The following is an 18,978-nucleotide window of genomic DNA, read 5'->3' as shown; positions in this document are numbered from 1 at the left end:
CTGTGCAGTCACGGGGGACTGCTGGGGTGTCTCAGGGAGAGTCCAGAGCCACAGTCCCTGCAATGCTGCCCTGCTCCTGGGGCTGGAAGGAATGAGGGGGCACCTGGAAAGGGAACAGCCTGGGGCAGTGAGGCCCGGGGCAGTGAGGGGTGTGAAGGGCAGCTCTGGGGGGACAGAGTGGGGACGGTTCATTGGAGGTGGCCTCGGGCTGTGCAGGGTCAGGAACAAACTTTCTCCTGGGATACAGCAGGGTTGCCTCAGCGGTTCTTGCAGATGCTCTGCAGTGGCTGCCGGGGGACACGGCCGCTCTTCCCCCGCGTGTTTAAAGGGCCCGTGGAGGGGGGTGAGGAACCTGTGCGCTCCGGAGGGCAGGCGGCTCTGCGGGCGGGGACGAGCAGGCAGCGGCAGCGCTGGCAGGGAGAGGGGAAAGCACCGCTCCGAGGGAGAGCTGCAGGCAGCCGAGAGCTGGAATGACAAAAGCAGCCAGGTACTCACCCGCAGTCTGTGCCCGGGACCTCTCGCTCAGTTCCCAGCCCGGCGAGTCCGTCCCAGCCAGGACAGTCCTGCAGAGCCTGATCCCTGCGGTGCCTCCTGCCCACTGCCAGCTCCCGGGATGCCAGGCCACCTTGTCTTTTAAAGGTCACAGCCAGAGGACCTTGCAGTAGACATAACGTGCTGATGGGAAGCTCTGTTCCAGCGTTGCCACCTCCTCCTCCCCTTCCATCGGCAGGAGGGCTCTGCCTGCTCCGGGTCCGGGAGCACAGCATCATCTGGCTCGGGGAGGTTTGGGAGGAGGCTGGGAGTGTCCTCCTGGGGCAGCCCCTGGCAGGATGCTCCAGGGCAGCCGGGGCCAGCGCTGCGCCTGCTGCATTGAGCTGGGAGCTGCAGCCCAACTGCTCTGCTCAGCCCTACCTGGTCGGTGCCCACGTGGAGGGAGACAGGAGCCCTCCTCGGAGAGCAGCAGCCTGGCATTTTAACCCTCCCAGTTCCGCCAGTGCAAGGTGAGAGGGGCTGAGGGCACACAGGCAGCCACAGTGCCCCCCCGGCAGGCTGTGAGCCAGCTGGCAGCACAACTGAGCCCTCCTTCCTGTCCCCCAGGGAGGTGACAGCGTCCGAGCACAGGGGGCTCGCCTTCCCTGAAACCAGACGCAGCCGCCTGGTGCTGGACTCAGCAGGACAAGTTTCCGCTGAGCCGCAGGAATCCCGGATCCCACGCCGGACATCTGCGTCCTGCCGAAATCCCAGGGCCAGCTGCTGCCAGTGCCCTTCCCGGCCACGGCAGCGGCCGGGCTGGGGGACAGCAGAGCCCTGTCCAGGCCCGCGGCAGTGGCAGATGTCTCACGGGATCAGTCGGCCGAGGAGACCGGCTGGAGCTGCCAAGTGTGACAGCTCCATCAGGCGCTGGTGACAGCCAGCATCCCTCTCCCAGCCCCAGGGCTGCGTGGGCACAGCTGCCCCGGGCGTGCAGGGGAGAGGGCAGGGGGATGCCAGGCTGTCAGCTCTGCGGGGATGCTCAGCAGGGAGACGTGGCCGCCGGGCCATGTCAGCATGGATCTAGCTGGGTGCCCACCTGCCCAGTGCACCCTGTTGGTGCCAGCACCCACAGCAGCTCCGCTGTATTTACTGGCCAACCCTTGCAGCCAGGTTTCCCAACCTTCCTGCTTCCAGAAGCATTTAGGGCTCTGCTGGCGAGATTCCCAGTGGCAGTTTGGCCAAATCCGTCCCAGCTTGACCCCTCGTTTCAGAAGCAAACTTGGCAGGCACCTGAGTGTCCTGCACACCTTTCCCTGCACCAGGGTAGGGGTGCTCCTGTTCCAGGTCCCCACTGCTGCAGGTCTCCGTGCTCCTGTGTGCTGGATGCTGGCCTCAAACTCACCTGCACCTGTGCCTCTGGCCCCAGCAGCCACCAGGCACCCCTGCAGGGGTGACAGGCGTCCCGCCACCCCCTCGGCTCTCTCTGCCTGCCCTCTCACAATTAGTGATGCTCCAGCAAACGCTGCGCTCCTCCTGCCGTCTCCTCACAGCGCCTGCGGCTCCGCTCCCCTCGCTGTATCCATCACCTCGCTGTATCCATCAGCTCCCTGTCTCCATCCCCTCCCTGAATCCATCCCAGCCGCCCGCCAAGGCACCTTCTGCTGCATCAGCAGAGCCGTGCACGCCGCTCCCGCAGCGCCGGCTGCCAGCGCTGCCTAGCCCGCTCCGCCTGTACTTTTCCTGCCTCTCTTGCCAGCTCTGCAGCCCTAACGCCTCAGCCCACAGGCACTGCTGGCATCCTCTCAGGCTCCCCTGGGATGTCCCCGTGCCCTGCAAAGCCTCCTGCTTTCCCTCCTCCCTGCTGCTTCATGCTGCTGCAAAGGAGGCTGGATGGGGAGGGGGAGCCTCATCGTGCCCTGAAGGTGACAGGTCGTGGCACCTTGGACATGCAGGCAGCATCCCTGCAGGTGAGCTGCTCTCACACCCAAAATCCAATCAATCCACTTCGAGGAAGCCATGCCCGGTCCCTGGGGCGAGCTTTGGCAGGACGTGTGCCCCGTGTCACTGCAGGCCAGAGAAAAAGTCAGCGCCGTGCCTGCTCCGGGAGTGTGGCAGCGCCTCCTCCCCTTCCCGCCGTGCCTGTTTTGGGATGCGTCACCTCCCGCAAACGCTGTTCCCTGCGCAGGGCTCGCTGTCTAATGGACCTGGGCACGAAGGTGAAGCTCTGCCTGCCCACACCACGCCCCGCGGGCTTACATTAGGAGGGCCCCCACCGCCGCCGTCGGGATGCGGTGTGCCGAGGGCAGGCCTAATGGATGCGACGGCGAGGGAAAGGCTGCTGAGACATGAACTTTTGTGCAGCCAATTATCCCGGAACAAGCTCATGGTGAGAAAAGTAAGTTCTCAGAGCGTTCCCTCTGGCGCCGGGCGGGTCCCTCTGCAGCCATCGGGGTCTGGCTCTGCATCCCCACCCGTGTCTGCTGTCTGCCTTGGGGATGGAGGGCAGGGACACCCGGTGTCACACTGCAGAAGTGCCTCGAATGAGAGCTGAGCCCCAGCCTTGTCCTGTTTTGTTGTCCTGGGAAGCCACCGGCCATAGTGGCACTTTGGCCTCTTCCCAAGGTGGCCCCAGGGCAACACCAGTCCAGTATTTGCAGGCCACCACAGAATTGCTGAGGTTGGAAAAAACCTCTGAGATCAAGTCCAGCTATTTACCCAGCACTGCCAAGGCCATCACTAAACCATGTCCTCAGGTGCCACAGACACGTGTTTTTTGAACTCTTCCAGGGTTGGTGACTCCACCACTGCCCTGGGCAGCCTGTGCCAGGGCTGGACAATCCTTCCTTTCAGTGAAGAAATCTTCCCTAATATCCAACCCAAATCTCCCCTGGCACAGCTTGAGGCCGTTTCCTTTTGTCCTGTCATTTGTCACCCGGGAGAAAAGCCCGACCCCCACCTGGCTCCACCCTCCTGTCAGGGAGTTTGACAAGAGCGAGAAGGTCCCCTCGAGCCTCCTTTTCTCCAGTTTAAAAGCCCCCATCTCCCTCGGCCTCTCCTCTTCCGACTGGTGCTCCAGCCCCTTCTCTGGACACACTCCAGCACCTCAATCTCCTTCTTTCGAGGGGCCCCAAACTGCACCCAGGATTCGGGGTGCGGCTGCATCCGTGCCGAGCACAGGGGGACCGTCACTGCCCCGGCCCAGGGAGCGCTCCCTGATCCCCCGGGCGGGCGGATGCGCGGGGCGGGGGAGCGAGGGGGGATGCGCGGGGGGATGCGGAGGAGCGCGGAGGAGCGCGGAGGAGCGCGGAGGAGGGCTCAGCGCGGCCCCGCCCGGCGCGGCCCCGCCCGGCGCCGCTCGCCCTCCGCGGGGGCGGCCAGAGCCGGGCGCTGCGGGCAGCAGGGACCGCTCCGCTCCGCTCCGCTCCGCACCGCCCCGCGCTGCAGCCATGGCCCCGGGCTCGCCCGCCGCTCGCCGCCGCGCCGCGCCGCGCCTGCTGGCCGCGCTCCTGGGTAAGGGGCGCGGGGGGCTGCGGGGACCCCTCCGGGTACCGCCCGCGTTCTGTGTCCCCCCACCCCGGCTTCCCGGCGGGGACCCTGCCCCGGGGACCCGCGGCAGCCCGAGGCGGGGGAACCCCGCTCCGCGCCCAGCCCCTGCACCCCGCCCGCCGCGCCCGGGGATGCCGCCCGCGGGCGCTAACGCCGCTCTCCGCTCTGCAGACGGACGGTCCGGAGCGCCGGGGATAAGTCACTTGGCCAAGGTGACTTCGCAGCCGAGCCCGAGCTCCGAAGTCCCGGCTCCAGCCCCTGCCCTGCCCGCACCGGCGCTCCCGTCGCCAGCGCTTCTCCTGCGAGCACTGCGGCTGCACCCCGCTTTGCCCCGCTCCTGCGCTGCCCGGCGAGCGGGGACCGCGCTGCCTGCCTGCCCGGGACCGGGGGATGGCCGCGGGGAGGCCGTGCACTGCTTCAGCGCCAGCACGCCCGCCGACAGGTCATTGTCTTACAGTTCATTTGGTACAACAACCATTCGCATGTGCTTGTCCCTGGCGCGGAGAACGACCCGCGCTGCAGGGCCGCTGCTTGGAGCATGATGCCCAGCCCTGTGTCCAGGGATGCCCGAGATCCCCTGCCACAGGGTGCGGGGAGGGGCTGGCAGCCGTCCCCTCCCCACTGCACACCTGGGGCAGGCTCCAGCCACCTGCATCGGCCTCACGCACCCGCTGCACTCCTGCTCCCGTGGGTCATCCTCATGTCAGCCTGGAACCGAGGGCTGGCTGTGCAGCGCTCGGCTGCTGGGGAACTCCTGTGGGATGCGTTTTAGAGGGCATAGTTCTTAAGTTTAAGGGTGCTGGAGACACAAAAATTCATGTAAGTACCTGACCCCCTGCGAGATTTGGGTGCCAGCACCAGGGCTGGCAGAGGGGTGGTAGGAGAGACTCGGACACGCTTGAGACCACTCGGGGATCTGTGGTCCAGGGCGTGGAGGTGGGAACCTGGTGCCACGGGTCGCTCAGGTGGGCTGGGAGCTGGAGAGGGCGCTGGGCAGGGGAGTGCAGGGCGGGTCTCCCTGTGTCTGTAGGTTTCGGGGATGCCGTGCCCCGCAGGGAGTGGCAGCGGGCTCCTGGCTGCACCAGGGAGCCACGGCAGAGCCCCTTCCATGGGAGGGGTGCGGGCCGTGTGTCCTGTCCCAGAGCGCACCGTACCTGGCTTCGGGCTGGCCAAGGAGCGCCTCCCTTTGATCCCCGCTGGAGAGGAGCCCGGCCAGCCTGCCAGGCACGGCTTGCTGCCTGCGCCAGGATGTCACGCTGACTTTTATGGGCAGTGAAAGTTTTCCTAGAGCAGCTTTCCCACAGATGGCAGTCCTGGGGGAGCACAGCGAGCCCCCTCACTGTGGGGGGCTCACCCTCGGCAAGAGCAAAGCGCGGGCAGCCAAGGCTCCGGCAGCAGCAGGAGTGGCCGCTCCCCGTTTCCCTGGGCTGTGTTTTGGGAACCGCTGGTGCCCGCAGGCAACGGGAGGGAGCCTGGAGCCCCCAGGGAGTGGCCCTGAAGGCTGGGGGGTTGGTGGTGCAAAGTGCATCAGCTTTGGGCGTGTATGGAGAAGCAGCGCTGAGAGCTGGTGCGTGGCAGGTTCAGTCAGTGCTCCCCAGCGTGTTTTCCTCGGTGCTTTATTTAGTGGTAACGTATCAATTTTGTCTTCCTGAGAGCACAGGATGACAGGAACAAGGTCAGCCTCGATTTACCCCACACATTCAATCCAGATTGCGTTCTAAGGGTGGCAGACAGGATTTAAAGTGTTACAAGCTGCAAGGAATCATCTTTCCTGTGAGTGAGTGTCCGCTTGCAGCACGCTGCAGGCTCAGACATACCTGCAGAGCCAGGCATCCCTCTGCCAACTCCTGCTCCAGGGGGACAACTTCCTGCCTATGAAGTCCCCTCTGTAGCATCCCCAGGGCTGCTCTTCAAGCCTGACAACTGCAGGAGATTCCATCTGCCGGGAACCACTCCCTGACGTTAGCTCCGGCCTCTCGAGCAAAATGAGGAGTGCTTCTGTGTAAAGTTAAATAACTCCTCGCCTGCAGTGCTTGCAATGCAGCACTGCAGCAGGGCCTGGAGCCCAGGATGCAGGGCTCCCGGGCTTGGCTCCGGCTGTGATGTGCCTGGGGAGTTGTTAGCACTGGCTTGTGTGGGAGAATAAATCAGCAGCTGAGGCGGCTGCAGAGAGAGGTGAATCCCAGACTGAGGGCAGCGTGTCTGAGTTGAGGTGTTGGGGCAGCTGGGAATCAGCTTGTAGCCATGGAAAAAGCTGTGTCCCCTGGATTTTGTGCCCAGGGAAAACTCTGCAGGGGTGGCTGAGGTCCGGGAAAGGGAAGGACAGTGTTTTGCTGGGCCGTGTCACATCTTAGCCGTGCCACATCGCACCAACGGGATGGGGCCATGGTGGGATGGGGATGGGGAGCGGGGCTGCTTCTCTGGCCAGGACCAGAGCATCCCTGTGCCCCCAGAGAGGATCTGTGGGGACAGTGGTGGCCCAGCCCAGTGCAATGCCAGTCCCTGCACCCCAGGAGCGTTCAGCTGCAGCTGGGCTCCTACCTGCTCCTCTCTCCCTGCTCGTGGGGAGGCGAGGAGAGGGAGAGCTGCATCCTGCAGTTTGAAGGTCGTCTGGCAGCTCCAGAAGGAGCTGGGACTCTCGGCTCCCGGGCGTGAGGGGCTGCTCCGGAGGGCCGGGCAGGGCTGCGGGAGGGCGAGCGGGTGGCAGGCGGCCAGGACAGCCACGCTAATTACTGCTCCAGCTCCCGCCTGAAGAACAGAGCTCTGCTTCGCTTTGGCTTTCTTCTCCCCCTTGAAGGTCTAGCTGGAGGCCTGTGGATAACATGCAAATCAGGGCTCTCATTTGCACGCTTTATTCGTGGGGATATTCTGGTTCCCTTTGAACCCGTGCTGTCTCTGTGGGTGACCCAGCCCCAGTTTCTGCAGGAGCAGGTCCCCTCTGTCACCGAGCAGTTCTGGGGCTGGGGACAGGCACCTTTGCTCCTGCCATGGCAGCCTGGTGTGCCAAAGGGGATGAGGGGTGACAAACCCATGGCCTCACTCTCTCCTCCCCTCTCCCTGCCAGGTTTGCACGTCTTCGCCATCGCCTTCGCCTTGGAGGTGTCAGTGGGGAAGACCAACACGGTGATGGCTCTGAATAACTCCAATGTCCTGCTGCCCTGCACCTTCACCACCTGCATAGGCTTCCAGGACCTGGTCTTCACATGGTATTTCAACTCGACAGAGCTGGTGGGTGGCTCTCTGGGCTCTGCCTCTGCTTTCCTGGCAGGTCCTTTTGTGCTTCCCCAGCACAGCCCGGCACTGCAGTTCTCGCTGTTCCCTTTCTCCTCATGCAGGATGCCCTTCTCTCCAAGTGCCACCAGCTCTGGGGGGGACAGGGCTGTGCAAACGGGGTGACTCAAATACCCCAGAACATCTGTGCTTTTGGCACAAAGCTGTTCTAGGTTTGCTGCTGCCCACAGGCTCATTTGTTTTCATAAATTGGCTGTTCAGGTGCAAATCTGCACTTGGGGCAAAATATGGTTCATTTCCTCCTCCTTTGCTTGCCCTGAAATATGAAAGGTTCTGTACAGATTTGCTTCCTGCTGGGAATATTTGGCTCCTCAATTCCTCAGCAGGATGGCTGGTTTGGAGCAGTTCTGGCCAGCAAAAGAGCTCGCTTCTAGGGATCTCCCATTTTTTGCATAGTCTGTTCCATTACTTCAGGACAGGTTGGATCTGCTGCTTCCCAGCAGGATGTGCATCAGGTTCCTCTCCACGGCCATTCCTGCTTTAATGGGGTGTAATGGGACATTTGGCACAGGTGTCTGTGCGTGCAGAGCTGAGTCTGGGCACCCTGAGGAGGATGTGAGCCTTTCCCTCACCCAGCTGATCCTGCCTCCCTGCCTCTGCAGATTTACCATGGCAAGATAAAGAACAAAGCCTCAGAGCCCACCGTCATCCAGCACAACCCGCGCGTGGAGTTTGTCGGCTCCACCACCAAGAAGGACAACAACATCTCCATCGTCCTGAACAACGTGGAGTTCAGCGATGCCGGCAAGTACACCTGCCATGTCAAGAACCCCAAGGAGAAGAACGCCCAGCACAACGCCACCATCTTCCTCACCGTGGTCCATAAGAGTGAGTGCTGGCCAGGGCACCGGGGTGGCACTGGGCTGGTGGAAATGCCAACACACAGTGACAGCCTCCTTGGCTCACAGTTGTGGTGATGCATGGAGGTGATTGACATCCCTGGAGGCCTCGTGGGGCCTTCGGGTGGAGGGGGTGATGGCTTTTTGGGGTGGGATGTGCAGCTGGGAGCTCCCTGCTCCCCTCCCGAGCCCCCTCAGCACCTTCTCTCTCGCAGTGGTGGAGACAGACAACACTGTGACCCTCATCATCGTGGGCGTGGTGGGGGGGCTCATCGGCCTCCTCATCCTCTTCATGCTCATCAAGAGGGTGGTCCTGTTCATCATCAAGAAGATGCAGGACAGGAAGTGAGTGCGGGGCTGCTGCCGCGGGGTCGCGGTGAGCGGGGCCGGGGGACAGGGGCTGCCAGCTGGCCGTGTGCTCTCCCCGTGCAGGAAGGAGTGTCTGGTGAGCTCGTCAGGGAACGACAACACCGAGAACGGCCTGGCCGGCTCCAAGGCGGAACAAAAAGCACCACCAAAGGCATGAACGAAGCAGCAGCGCCCCGAGCCCGCCCCGCCCCGCCGCGGGAGCCCGGGCAGGGGACGAGCCTTCCCCTTTTGTTTTCTTTCCGAACTGCCAACGCTTGAGACATGTTTCTATTACACACGTGCCTGCAACCTGCACTGCTTCTCGGAGAAGGCTGCGGCTGCCGGGGGGACTGGGAGCTTCTCGCGGACTCGGACTGGGAGGCTGCTGGGGCAGACGGAGCCGCCGGCTCCGCTCAGAGCACAGGCAGGAGGGTGCCGGGCAGGTAGGGCTGGGGCCGGGGCCTGGGGGCGGGTGCTGGGCCAGCGGGGGTCCCGGCGTGCCCGGAGGGTGGCACGGTGGGTGCTGGCGATGCTGACCTGAGGTGGCTGGGAGCTCCTGCTTCGTCGGAAAGGTTTCTGGAGCAGGGCAAGGATGCTCCGAGCTGGCCGTGCAGATGGAGTGGCACAGGAGCACGGGAGGAAGCAGGGCTGTGTTAAGCACAATGGAGAACCAAATCCGTGAGAGACCCTGGTTGTGCCTCGGTCCTTCCCACAGCAGGCTGGGCGGCTGGCCGTGTCCCAGGGTCACTGCTGGCCCGCGATAGGGGGGGATGCTACATTTCACACTGGCTTTGTCTCCGTGCAGGGCCATCCCTGGGAGCAGGGGTGCTTCTCCCCAGGCAGCCATCCTGGCAGCACTCCCCGGCTTTGTGCCGCCCCCACCCCTCTCCCTGGAGCTCGGCACTCAGAGCAGCGATGCTTTTGATGCTGGTGCCAAGGCTGAACGCGTTACGTGGATATTTTTGTATGAGATTCCAGGGGGAAAGCAGCCACTTGCGTTTCCCTTTCACCGTGGCGTCCATGGCCACGCAGGGAGGGAGCACAGCCGAGCCCTGGCGAGGGGAGCCGGGCCAGGGCTGTGCCACCGGCCCACTGGGCAACCTTGGGCAAGTTGCTCTGCCTCTCCATGCCTCAGTTTCCCCATCTGTAAAATGGGGACAATAATACTGCTCTACCTCACGGAGTGGGTGTGAGGGGTCCTTGGCTAATGATGGTGAAGTGCTCTGGGGTGAGGGGTGCTGCAGAAAGCCGGGGGGGTCTTCATGAGTGGACTCACAAGGATGTGAGACACGAAGTGAGAGAGCTACAAATGAGCTTGTCAATGTCCTTTAAAATGTGATTTGTTCCCTATTTCTCCAATTTGTGGGTGTCTGACAGTGAAGCTGCAGGACAGGCGGCTCCCCCGTCCCCACAGTAAACTGGGATTCACAGCTGAGCCACGACTTGCTGTGGGGGCTTGTGCCCTGGCAGAGGTGCTGGAGTGGGAGGTAGGCAAGGATTTGGTGGCCAAGGTGAACAAGGAAAGGCTGGGTGCTACCTTCTCTGGAGATACTGGTGCACAGCGGGCTGGTCACCCCAGGCTGGGCTCAGGGGCACCCATTGGAGCAGGGCTGTGTGCTCGGGACAAGGGACAGGGACAGGCACCTGGCCCCAGGCAGGTTCCCTTGGCTGTTGCTAAGACAGACATGTAGGAGTCGAGACCTTGATCTTCTCTCTGATGGTCTGTGGGACCCTCAGGCCAATCACTTGACCTCTCTGTGCTTCAGTGTCCCCATTTGTAAGCTGGGGACAGAGAATCTGAGCTACCTCTCAGGAGGTGTGAGGTGCCCTGCACGGCTCTGCCACCATCCGGGGGAGGAAGGCGCTCTGGTGCCAGGTGTTGTGACACACCACTGCCACCTGTGAAACCTCCCAGTCACCCCGAGAGACCCCCGGCCCGCCCTTGGAGGAGCCCTCCCGTGGGGGAGGACAGCGAGGGGAGGAAGGGAGTTTTTTAAAGAACTATTTTTAGCTGTCCTAACCTGTTGGCCTTTTTTAGCCGGTGAGTGGACGCAGCTCCACTTCCCGCCGGATATGCAATGCTGCACTATGCATGGATTACTCCTCTGGCTTGATGGGAAAAGTCCACATAAGCAGTTTTTGGAATGTGACTCCATGTGCACACGGGTGCTCCGGGGGAGCGGGCTGCCTCGGGGGCTTGTGCCAGCACCGGTGGGGCCCCTGCTGTCACCGGGGCTTTGGGGGGGCTGCAGAGGCTTTCCGGGGCATTTCGGGGAGAGGGCCCCCCCGGGAGAGTGTGCTGCCACAGGCACGTGTGTGTGTCCAAGCAGATGTAAAGCTGTGTGAGAGGAACCTGCGTGTGAGCACGGGGTGTGTGCGCGCCGGGCTGTGTGATGACTTACAGCACATCTTTGCACTGTAGAGGTTTAGTTAGCTTTGCCTTGAATGAAATAAAGTTTACGTTTACTAGAGAAACTCGCTGTGGTTTGGGGTTGCTGTGAGTGTCTGGGGTGTCTGTTTGGGTTTGGGGGGGGCAGCTGGGTAAAAATAACCCTGTGAGGAAGCAGGACAAAGGCTGGGGAGGCTGTATGAAAAAACAAATCCTTTCCTTTAATGGGAATAGGGGAACGCTCTAACATCAAACGTAATTTCTCTCTGTACAATAGGAGTGAGCTCACAGCAGCTTGGCCCCCCAGGAGCCACCCTGCCACAGCAGGGTCAGCACAGGGCAATAAATTAATCTTTCTCCGGAAGGGAGCTTGAGCTGGTGAGATTCCTTCATGGGATCAGCGGCCGTCACTCCGAGTCACCCTTTGCCTCCTTGGCTGGGCTCTGGCGCCCTAAATCACAGCTGCCAGCGATGGTTTGGGAGCCTCTGCTCGCCTTCCGTGGCCAGAGATCTGTGTCCCTGTTGCTGCCAGAGCAAGGGCAGAGGGATGGGAAGGGAGGCTCGGGACGAAGAGTGTCTTGTTCCCGCAGGTCTCAGAGCTCCGACTGCAAGGAGAGAGAGGCACAGAAGGAATTGAAAGCTTTGAAAGCACAGCCAAAGCCAAGAGGAAAGTAGCTGTGTCCTTAAGGAGGCAGCTCAGCTGAAGGGAGCCGCCTCTGCCCCTCGAGCAGGACAGCACTGACCCTGCGGACGGCGTAGATCCAGTCGAGGTAGGCACGGACGCTGGTGTAGACGCCGGGCGTGCTGGGGGTCCCACAGCCCTGGCCCCAGCTGACAATGCCCACGACCTGCCAGTGCCCGCTCGAGTACAGGAGGGGCCCGCCGCTGTCCCCCTGTGAAGGACAGACCCTCAGGATGGGCCTGCACACCTGACTGCTCACAGCAGCCGTTCCCATACAGCTCCTCCCTCAGAGGAGCCGTGTCATGGATGGGTACGGACCCACCCCCGTGTCCAGCCCGGGCCCCCACCTGGCAGGTGTCCACGCCGCCCTGGGGCAGGCCGGCACACAGCATCCTGTCGGTGACATCGCCGTGGTAGGCGGCCTGGTTGCAGCTCCGCTTGTCGATGAGCTGCACCTTGGCCTGCTGCAGGCGCTCCGACAGCTTCCCTGCGTGACCCACAGCCTCTCAGGGTGAGGAGGGAGCCCTCCAGCCCCTCTGCTCCTGCCAGCAGTGCTGGGGGGCTCTGCCCTGTCCCTCTCACCCCCATGCTGTGCTGCTCACCGTGCTCCTCCATGTAGCCCCAGCCGATCACCCACAGGGGCGTGCCCGGCACCAGCTCTTCGTTGAAATAGGGCAGGCAGATGGGCTTGGTGCTGTCTGGAACAGAGATGTCTGGAGGGGCTCACAGGGAAGGGGCCCGGACTGGCTGGGGACAGCCACCAGCCGGGTACCCCGCTTCCTGCCCCAGCACTCGGTGCCCATGGAACGCTGCCATGCCGGGCATCACCCTCCCAGCCCACATGCCAGTGCCATCAGGGGACACCGGTGACTCCTGCCACAGGAGGGCTTTGCCAGGCTCACCTGTGTCATGCACAGGAGAACGCAGCTTCACCAAGGCGATGTCATTGTCCTTGGGGGACGCGGGTGTCACCTCTGCCAGGAACACCTTCTCCACGGCGAAGGTGGCAGCGCCCGACAGGAGGTCGGAGCCGGCCTTCACGCGCCAGCTCTGGATGATGGGGTTGTTCCTGCGCACACACAGCGCTGTCACCGCTCGTCCCCCCACGGGGACAGGCCCAGAGCCCTGTGCAAACTGGGAATCACAGGACACTGAACCCACACACGGCTCAGACCCAGCGGGGAGGTGCCCACTCACTTGAAGCAGTGCGCGGCCGTCAGGACCCAGCCGGGCCCGATGATGCTGCCCCCGCAGATGTGCTCCTTCCTGTACTGCAAACTGACCTGCCAGGGCCACGTCTCGATGGCAGCCGGGCTGCCCCCCAGCACCCGCGGCGTCCTCCCGCTCTGCCCGCAGTCTGTGAGGCGACACATTGGCTGGGACAGAGCAAACGGAGGCTCCCAGGGACAGGAGCGTGGCCAGCGTGCTTCATGCCCACAGCACTGCTGTCACCCCTCATCCCCAGGCTTGCTGGAAGGGATCCAGCCATCCCTTGCCCGGTCCAGCCCCCCAGGATAATTAGTTTAATCAGGGTAATTCGCCGGTAAAAGTAAAGCCAGGCAGGCAGCTGGGTAAGCCTCCCTTAGGAGTTTTGTTTCTGGGAGGTTTGTGCTGCCTTAACGAGGTTAGCAGTAATTAAATCCAGCTTTCCTCGCGCAAACACTGCGGGATGGGTTTGGGATGGAGCCACGCTCCCACTGGGCCGTGCCAGGAGCGAGGACCTGGAGCAGGGCAAGGCCCCAGAGCCCGCAAGGTGCAGCCACCACCGTGGTACTTACTGGAACAGAAGAGTGACACAACCAACCCCGAGAGGCATTTCCTGCAAGAGGAAGGAAAAGAGCTGGATTTGGCTCCTCTGCCAGGCACCACAGGCTCCTGCTTGGGGCCCACACCCTCCCCACTCACCTGCCCGGCTCAAGCACCTGGATGCTCCCATTGCTCAGCACGACCTCGTAGGGAGGTGGCAGCTGCCCCGCACCCACCTCCACTCCGTGGAAAGTCGGGGTGCTGGAAGACACAGGGGGACAGGGCTTCAGGTGTGGGGGAGGACAGGCACTGGAGCCCCAGCACCTCGGGAGCCTGGATCCCGCAGCAAAAAGGGGCTTCCTCGGGACAGGGATGCCGAAGTGGGGATGTCAGAGCCCTGGAGGGCCGGGACACTGAGCCCAGGACCAGGGACAGGAGCAACTGAAGGAGGGGAGAGTGTTCCCTGCAATGCAGAGGGGTGAGCAGCTGGCTCTGGGAGAACTCAGGGGGTCCCTGCTGCTGTGACATTTGGGAACTCTGTTCAAAGCCTCAACCAATGACTTTTTGGGCCTGGAAAACACCAGGTTTGGCTCAGTTTGGGCTCCTACAGTGGCTCAAACACCAGAACCCATCTTAAAAGGGAAGTGCAGGGCCCTGAGCCTCCTCCTCAGATGAGCTGTGTTGGCAGGGAGACCCTGGGCTGCTCTGGGGAGGGCAGGGCTGCAGGTAGGGGGGATGGAGGGAGAGCAGGAGCAGGGCAGGGTGCCCGTGGGCTGTGAGAGAGTGGGGCACAGCACTCTGCTCTCACAGGAGGCTGCCAGGGCTCCGAGCCAGCTCCTGGGGACTCACAGAGTGCTCTGCGTGCTGAGGATGGACTGAAACCATTAGTGCAGAGCTCTGAGTGCTTTGCAGATAAGCAGAGCCCGGCTCCAGAAGAGCTTTTAAGGGAGAGGGGCAGGTGAAGCAGGGCGAGCAGCCGGGTACCTGCTGTAGCCCATCTGCTCGCAGGCGGCCCTGGCCAGCGCCGGGGTGAAGTGGTCGTGGCACACACAGGACCAGGCTCCAGTGTTGCTGTTGAGCACCTGCAGGATGGATCTGTCTTTGGAAACGCGGGCTGGAGGCAGACACAAAGTCAGCTTTGGCACAGGGGGCTGCAGCAGCCCAGCCCCCAGAGCTCTGCAGGGGTGTCCTGCACTCACCCCTGGCTGGTGGCCCCTCGGGGACCCACTGGGGACAGTTGGCCTCGTCCTCGCCCTGCAGACAGTCCAGCTGCCCGTCACACACCTGCTTCAGCGGCACCAGCTTCAGGGGCTGCTTGCAGAACAGGTAGTGGTGGTCCAGGTAAATCTTCACTAGAGGGAGAGGGGGGCTCAGCACAGAGCCCCAGCTCCTGGGCAGGCTCAGGGCTGGCACGGGGGGCTCAGCAAGGAGCTGGGTCTGCGTTTGCTGGGCCCTGGCCGTGAGAAAGGAGGGGAAGAGGAGATCAGGAGCTGTACCCAGGAACCCGATGGCGACCAGGCAGGCGAGGGTGAGCACCACGGCCAGGACGAGGATCCCGACCCGCTTGAAGGACTCTGACACCCTGGAGGATTTGGGTCTCGTGCAGGGATCTGCAACACAGAGGAGCGTGGCCCTGCGTGGCTGGGCTCAGCCTGGCACCACTCATCTCTCCCAGCTCCCACAGGTGTTACCTCTGCCGTTGAGCCGCTCCAAGGCCGAGTCCTGCAAAGCAGAGGAGAAAACCAGTTATGAGCTGAAACAGCAGCCAAAAAGCAGCTGGGAGATGGGAGGGTGTGTTGGAGTGTGGATAGCCAGCCCATGGTGAGCTCACAGTCCTGGGAGGGCAGCAGGGAAACTGCCCCAGCCTCCATCAGAGGTGGCTTTGGAGCTGCTGGGAATGGGGGTGGCACGTCCTGTGTGACAACGCCTGGCTCTGCGGTCACCTGCTGCCCTGTTCCCATAGACACCACCTGTGCAATTCCAGTAACTGGCTCTCAATGGTGTAGAGTTACTGCCATTAACACACCAGAGGCTTAAAAAGTCACAGATGTTGCAAAAGAGGCGCTGTCTGATGTGCCGAGAAACCCTGAGTCAAAATACACACGCCTGCGGGGCTGCGGCACACGGGCATGTCACAACGGGGTTGTGTCTTCAGTAGGATCAGAGCCGGGGTGGCACAGCCCGAGTGCTCCCCATGGGCTGCAGGAGCACTGGAGGAACCAGCCCGAGCCAGGGGAACCAGCACTGCCAGGGCGGGGAGGGAGGGAGGGAGGGAGGGAGAGGGAGGGAGCTGTGCTGCTGCTAGGACACGAGGTAAACACAGCCAGGGCTGGAGTGGGCATGAGTCAGGCATTGATCCGCTTGAGCTCCTCAAAGTTATCCTCCTGTGACAATCCCTTCTACGAGAAACCCCCGGCGATGGGAGGGCAGGTGCTGTGAGCCTGTGCTTGGTGGATGGGCTGAAGCCCAGAGCCCCTTTGGGAGGGTTCAGGTGGGCGCTGGAGCTGTCTGCTCCGTGCTTTCCAGCCCCGGTTGTGCCGTGCCACCAAGCAGCCATTTGGAAAAGGGTTCCTGCTCCACTGAGCCTGGTCCCTTCCATGCCCCGCCAGTCCCAGTCAGCTCTTTTCCTTTGCTGTTGCTTCTGGACTGTGCCACCACAGGTAAGACAAGATTTTTGCATGGACAGAGGGAAGGAAGGTTAAACCCGCTGCGATAAACCCACAGATCCAGGTGCACGATCCAGGAGGGTTTGGGATTTGGAAGCCTTTGCTCCAACTGCTGAACTTCAAGAGCAGCATGGGTCTGGAGATGATGGTGTTTGTCACCTCAAATGAGAGCAGAGGTCCCTGTGCCATGCCAGGGCTCAGAGGCTGGGGCTTGGCAGGGCGCTGTGGGGGCACTGGGGATGTGGCACAGCTGAAGGGGGCTGTGCCAGCCCTCAGCAGGTCAGAGGAGAGTTGAGCCCTCCCTGCCCGGGTCACGGTGCCAGGGCATGTTTAGCCATGCACACACGCTCTTCCAGCAGGATTTTACAGCAAGTGCCAAGCCATTATCCCTGGGTTAGCTCACAAAGGCAGGCTGGCTGTGTGTGCCAGGAAATGGTGCCTCGCTGTTGTGGCCCTGCCGCATGGCTTGGGCTGCCAATTTTGGGAACAAGAAGTGACCTGTGCCGGGGAGGACTGGATCCTGCCTGGTGCCATGTGGCTGTGTCCCAGCATGTTGGTGTCTGGCTCTTTGAGGAAATGCCAGCAGCCTTTCTCCCAAAGCCAGGCCCAGCCGGCGCCTGTGCCGAGTGTGGGCAGCTTGTGCCAAATTCTCCACCCCTGGATGGGCTCTGCTCAGCTCCTGGGGTGCAGAGCCTGTTTCCTGGTGGCAGGGAGCAGCTGGGAGCAGGAGGGCAGGATGGGAAGGGAACCTGGGTCCTGCATCTCCCACCTCGGCTGCCCCTCCTGAGGCGCTTCTCTGCGGAGAAGGGAAAAGCTCCCAAAGGCCTGGGAGTTTTGTAATGCTGCACCAACATCTTCAGCACAGCCACCCCAGGGAACGTGGGGCCGGTCCTTCCTCATGCTGACCTCCTGTGTCACCATGGGCCTGGGTTGGGCACCACCTGGATAATGGGATCCTAACGGTTCCCTGCAGGAACGGTCCCAGGTCGTGATGGATGCTCCAGGCCCCACTGCAGCAGCACGGCTGCCCCTGCCTGTCCCCACACTACCCACACTTGTCCCCATCACATCATCCAGCACTGGGCTCCTTTCCAAGACACCAGGTCTGGTGCTGATGCAGATGAGATAGGTGATTATTAGGGTTTTTTGGGGTTTTTCTTGCATTTTCTTCAGCCCACGAACTTCTGTTTCAATGGGATTCAGAGCTTGGAGCTGCCTCACCATGACTCCTCTCAAACCCACACCATGAGCAGGAGCTGCACTGGTTAAATCCAAAGCAAGGCGAGAGCCATGCCCGCTCCTGCGTGGAGTGGAGGCACATGACTCCCTGCAGAGCTCAATGCTACCGAAACTAACCGAGCTCCCTTGCTGTGCTCTCTCGGAGCGCTTGGTGTCCACGGCCACTGCAGGCTCAGGCTGTGCCAGTGCCGGCCCAAGAGCCGTGGGGTTCCGATGAACCTCTTCACCCCTCGCCAGCTGGGAAGCCGTGCTGGGGGGCTGCAGAGTGTGCTGAGCTGGGTTTCATCCCTCCCTCAGGAGCAGGTGGGATGTTCCTTCACCAAACCAAGCTTCGTGGGGTGATCAGATTCCGAGGGTGACTCCTTGGCTGCGGGGATTTAACCCGTGGATGTGTGTAGACGTTGTGGGGAGTGAGTTCCCCACCCTGAAGGGGTTGATGTCCCAGTGTGCTTCTGCTGGAGGGTTTTACGGTGCCCGGCGAGCTTGGTCATAGGTACCTGCCCTCTCAGGGAAGCGTCTCCCTCCCAAGGAGGGACTGCATGCCAGGCTGGGGTTTGGTGGCCATGGCTTTTCCTGCACAGGTGTGTCCCCTGTGCCGAGCAGAGGGACCGGCAGTGTCGCGCTGGGAGCTGCACTGGGGGGTGGCAGGGCCTGGCAATCACCCAGGCGGTGCCCAGGAACCAGCCCCTTCTCGAGGGATGGGATGAGACACTTCAGAAGGGCCTGTTCCCCTCGGCAGGGGGGACACTGCCTTGCTTGTCTGCTCCCGGGGCCGGGAGAGGGGAAGGCAGCCCCAGAACTGTGGGAGCAGGAGCTCGTGGGGGTACCCAAGTGCTGTATCCAGCCACGGCGGGGTGTGAGAAACGGGGGGAAAACCCTTTCCTGGCTGCTGCCAAGGCCGGGGAGCAGCAGCTCTGTGGACTTGGGCTGTCCAATCCTCTCAGCACCGCTCCGGGCCCGGAGCACGACCGGGCACGGGGTGTGCGGGGGGCTGGTGCCCATCCCGGGGCCAGAGGCAGCGCTGCCAGTGACTCACCATGTTCATCCAGCTCCGGTGTGGTCCTTCTGCCCGCAGAAACCCGGCAAATCTGCCCCGGTGCGGGACCCGGGGAGGCTGCGGCTGCCCCGGTGCCCTGGAGCCGGGCCGGCGATGCTCCCGTGCCCCTGTGCCTGCGCTCGGTGCCCACGCCGCGCTCCCACTGGGGCAGCACCGCCCCGGCCCTCCTTAAAACCCACAAGGGGAGTTGTGAAACAGGAATTATGGTTTGTATTGTAATACAACACCGGTCTATCAGCAGCACCACCACCTGCGGTAATCTCCCGAGCATCTGCCACTGGAGGTGACTCATCTGCGGGGCTGCTGTCACCAAATAGCTTATCAGAAGTGAACGGACTGATTTTTCCTGCTCCTCCTGATGATAAGAGGATCCACGGCCATCCCGCTCTTTGTCCGGCTCTTCCGCGTTGCGCTGGGTTGTTTTCAAACCGATGTTTGAGGAGGTGGAGGAGGAAAGGAGGAGAGTTTGTGCTCTCGGGTCACTCGGTCTGTGTGTCCCCGCCAGCCCCAGGTCACAGCTGGGGGAAGTTGAAGGAAAGGGAAGGCAAGTGGGTGCCCATGGAAGGCTACCCCAGCGGGGGACCATAGGGCGCTCTCAGGGATGGTTGAGGGCCGTGGATCTGTGGTTATCCAGGAATAATCAACCCTTCTGGGATGGAGCGGTTTGCCTTAGCCTGGCAGGGTGGGAGGAAGGTTGACGG

At 62.4% G+C, this 18,978-nt stretch overlaps 2 protein-coding genes across 5 annotated transcripts; one reads left to right on the top strand and one right to left on the bottom strand.

Annotated features, from left to right (window-relative positions):
• The first annotated feature begins 2,658 nt into the window (after positions 1 to 2,658).
• Positions 2,659 to 8,813, top strand: SCN4B (sodium voltage-gated channel beta subunit 4). Of its 4 annotated transcripts, XM_042034215.1 has the most exons (6): positions 3,554 to 3,624; positions 4,192 to 4,462; positions 7,085 to 7,248; positions 7,914 to 8,139; positions 8,366 to 8,495; positions 8,583 to 8,813. In XM_042034215.1, the coding sequence occupies exons 2-6, from the start codon at positions 4,411 to 4,413 to the stop codon at positions 8,674 to 8,676; spliced, it is 666 nt and encodes a 221-aa protein (XP_041890149.1). In that variant the 5' UTR covers positions 3,554 to 3,624; positions 4,192 to 4,410; the 3' UTR covers positions 8,677 to 8,813. The 4 variants fall into 4 exon arrangements, with proteins under 4 accessions (XP_041890151.1, XP_041890149.1, XP_041890148.1 ...); XM_042034217.1 differs by lacking the exons at positions 3,554 to 3,624; positions 4,192 to 4,462 and adding an exon at positions 2,659 to 2,869; XM_042034214.1 differs by lacking the exons at positions 3,554 to 3,624; positions 4,192 to 4,462 and adding an exon at positions 3,890 to 3,984.
• A 2,274-nt stretch (positions 8,814 to 11,087) lies between these two features.
• Positions 11,088 to 18,349, bottom strand: TMPRSS4 (transmembrane serine protease 4). The gene is made up of 13 exons (XM_042034206.1): positions 18,257 to 18,349; positions 15,007 to 15,037; positions 14,812 to 14,925; positions 14,515 to 14,667; positions 14,300 to 14,429; positions 13,475 to 13,576; positions 13,348 to 13,388; positions 12,767 to 12,926; positions 12,472 to 12,638; positions 12,172 to 12,267; positions 11,917 to 12,056; positions 11,631 to 11,780; positions 11,088 to 11,492 (listed from the first exon to the last, which is right to left on the bottom strand). Exons 1-13 carry the CDS (start codon positions 18,263 to 18,265, stop codon positions 11,481 to 11,483), a joined length of 1,305 nt encoding a protein of 434 aa, XP_041890140.1. The 5' UTR covers positions 18,266 to 18,349; the 3' UTR covers positions 11,088 to 11,480.
• Positions 18,350 to 18,978: the final 629 nt, after the last annotated feature.

This window comes from Corvus kubaryi, unplaced genomic scaffold (assembly GCF_017639235.1).
Source record: "Corvus kubaryi isolate FWS band 111438036 unplaced genomic scaffold, C.kubaryi_AGA036_p1.0 37367, whole genome shotgun sequence".
In the NCBI taxonomy this organism is placed as follows: Eukaryota; Metazoa; Chordata; class Aves; order Passeriformes; family Corvidae; genus Corvus; species Corvus kubaryi.
This window is presented reverse-complemented; position numbering and strand designations above follow the sequence as displayed.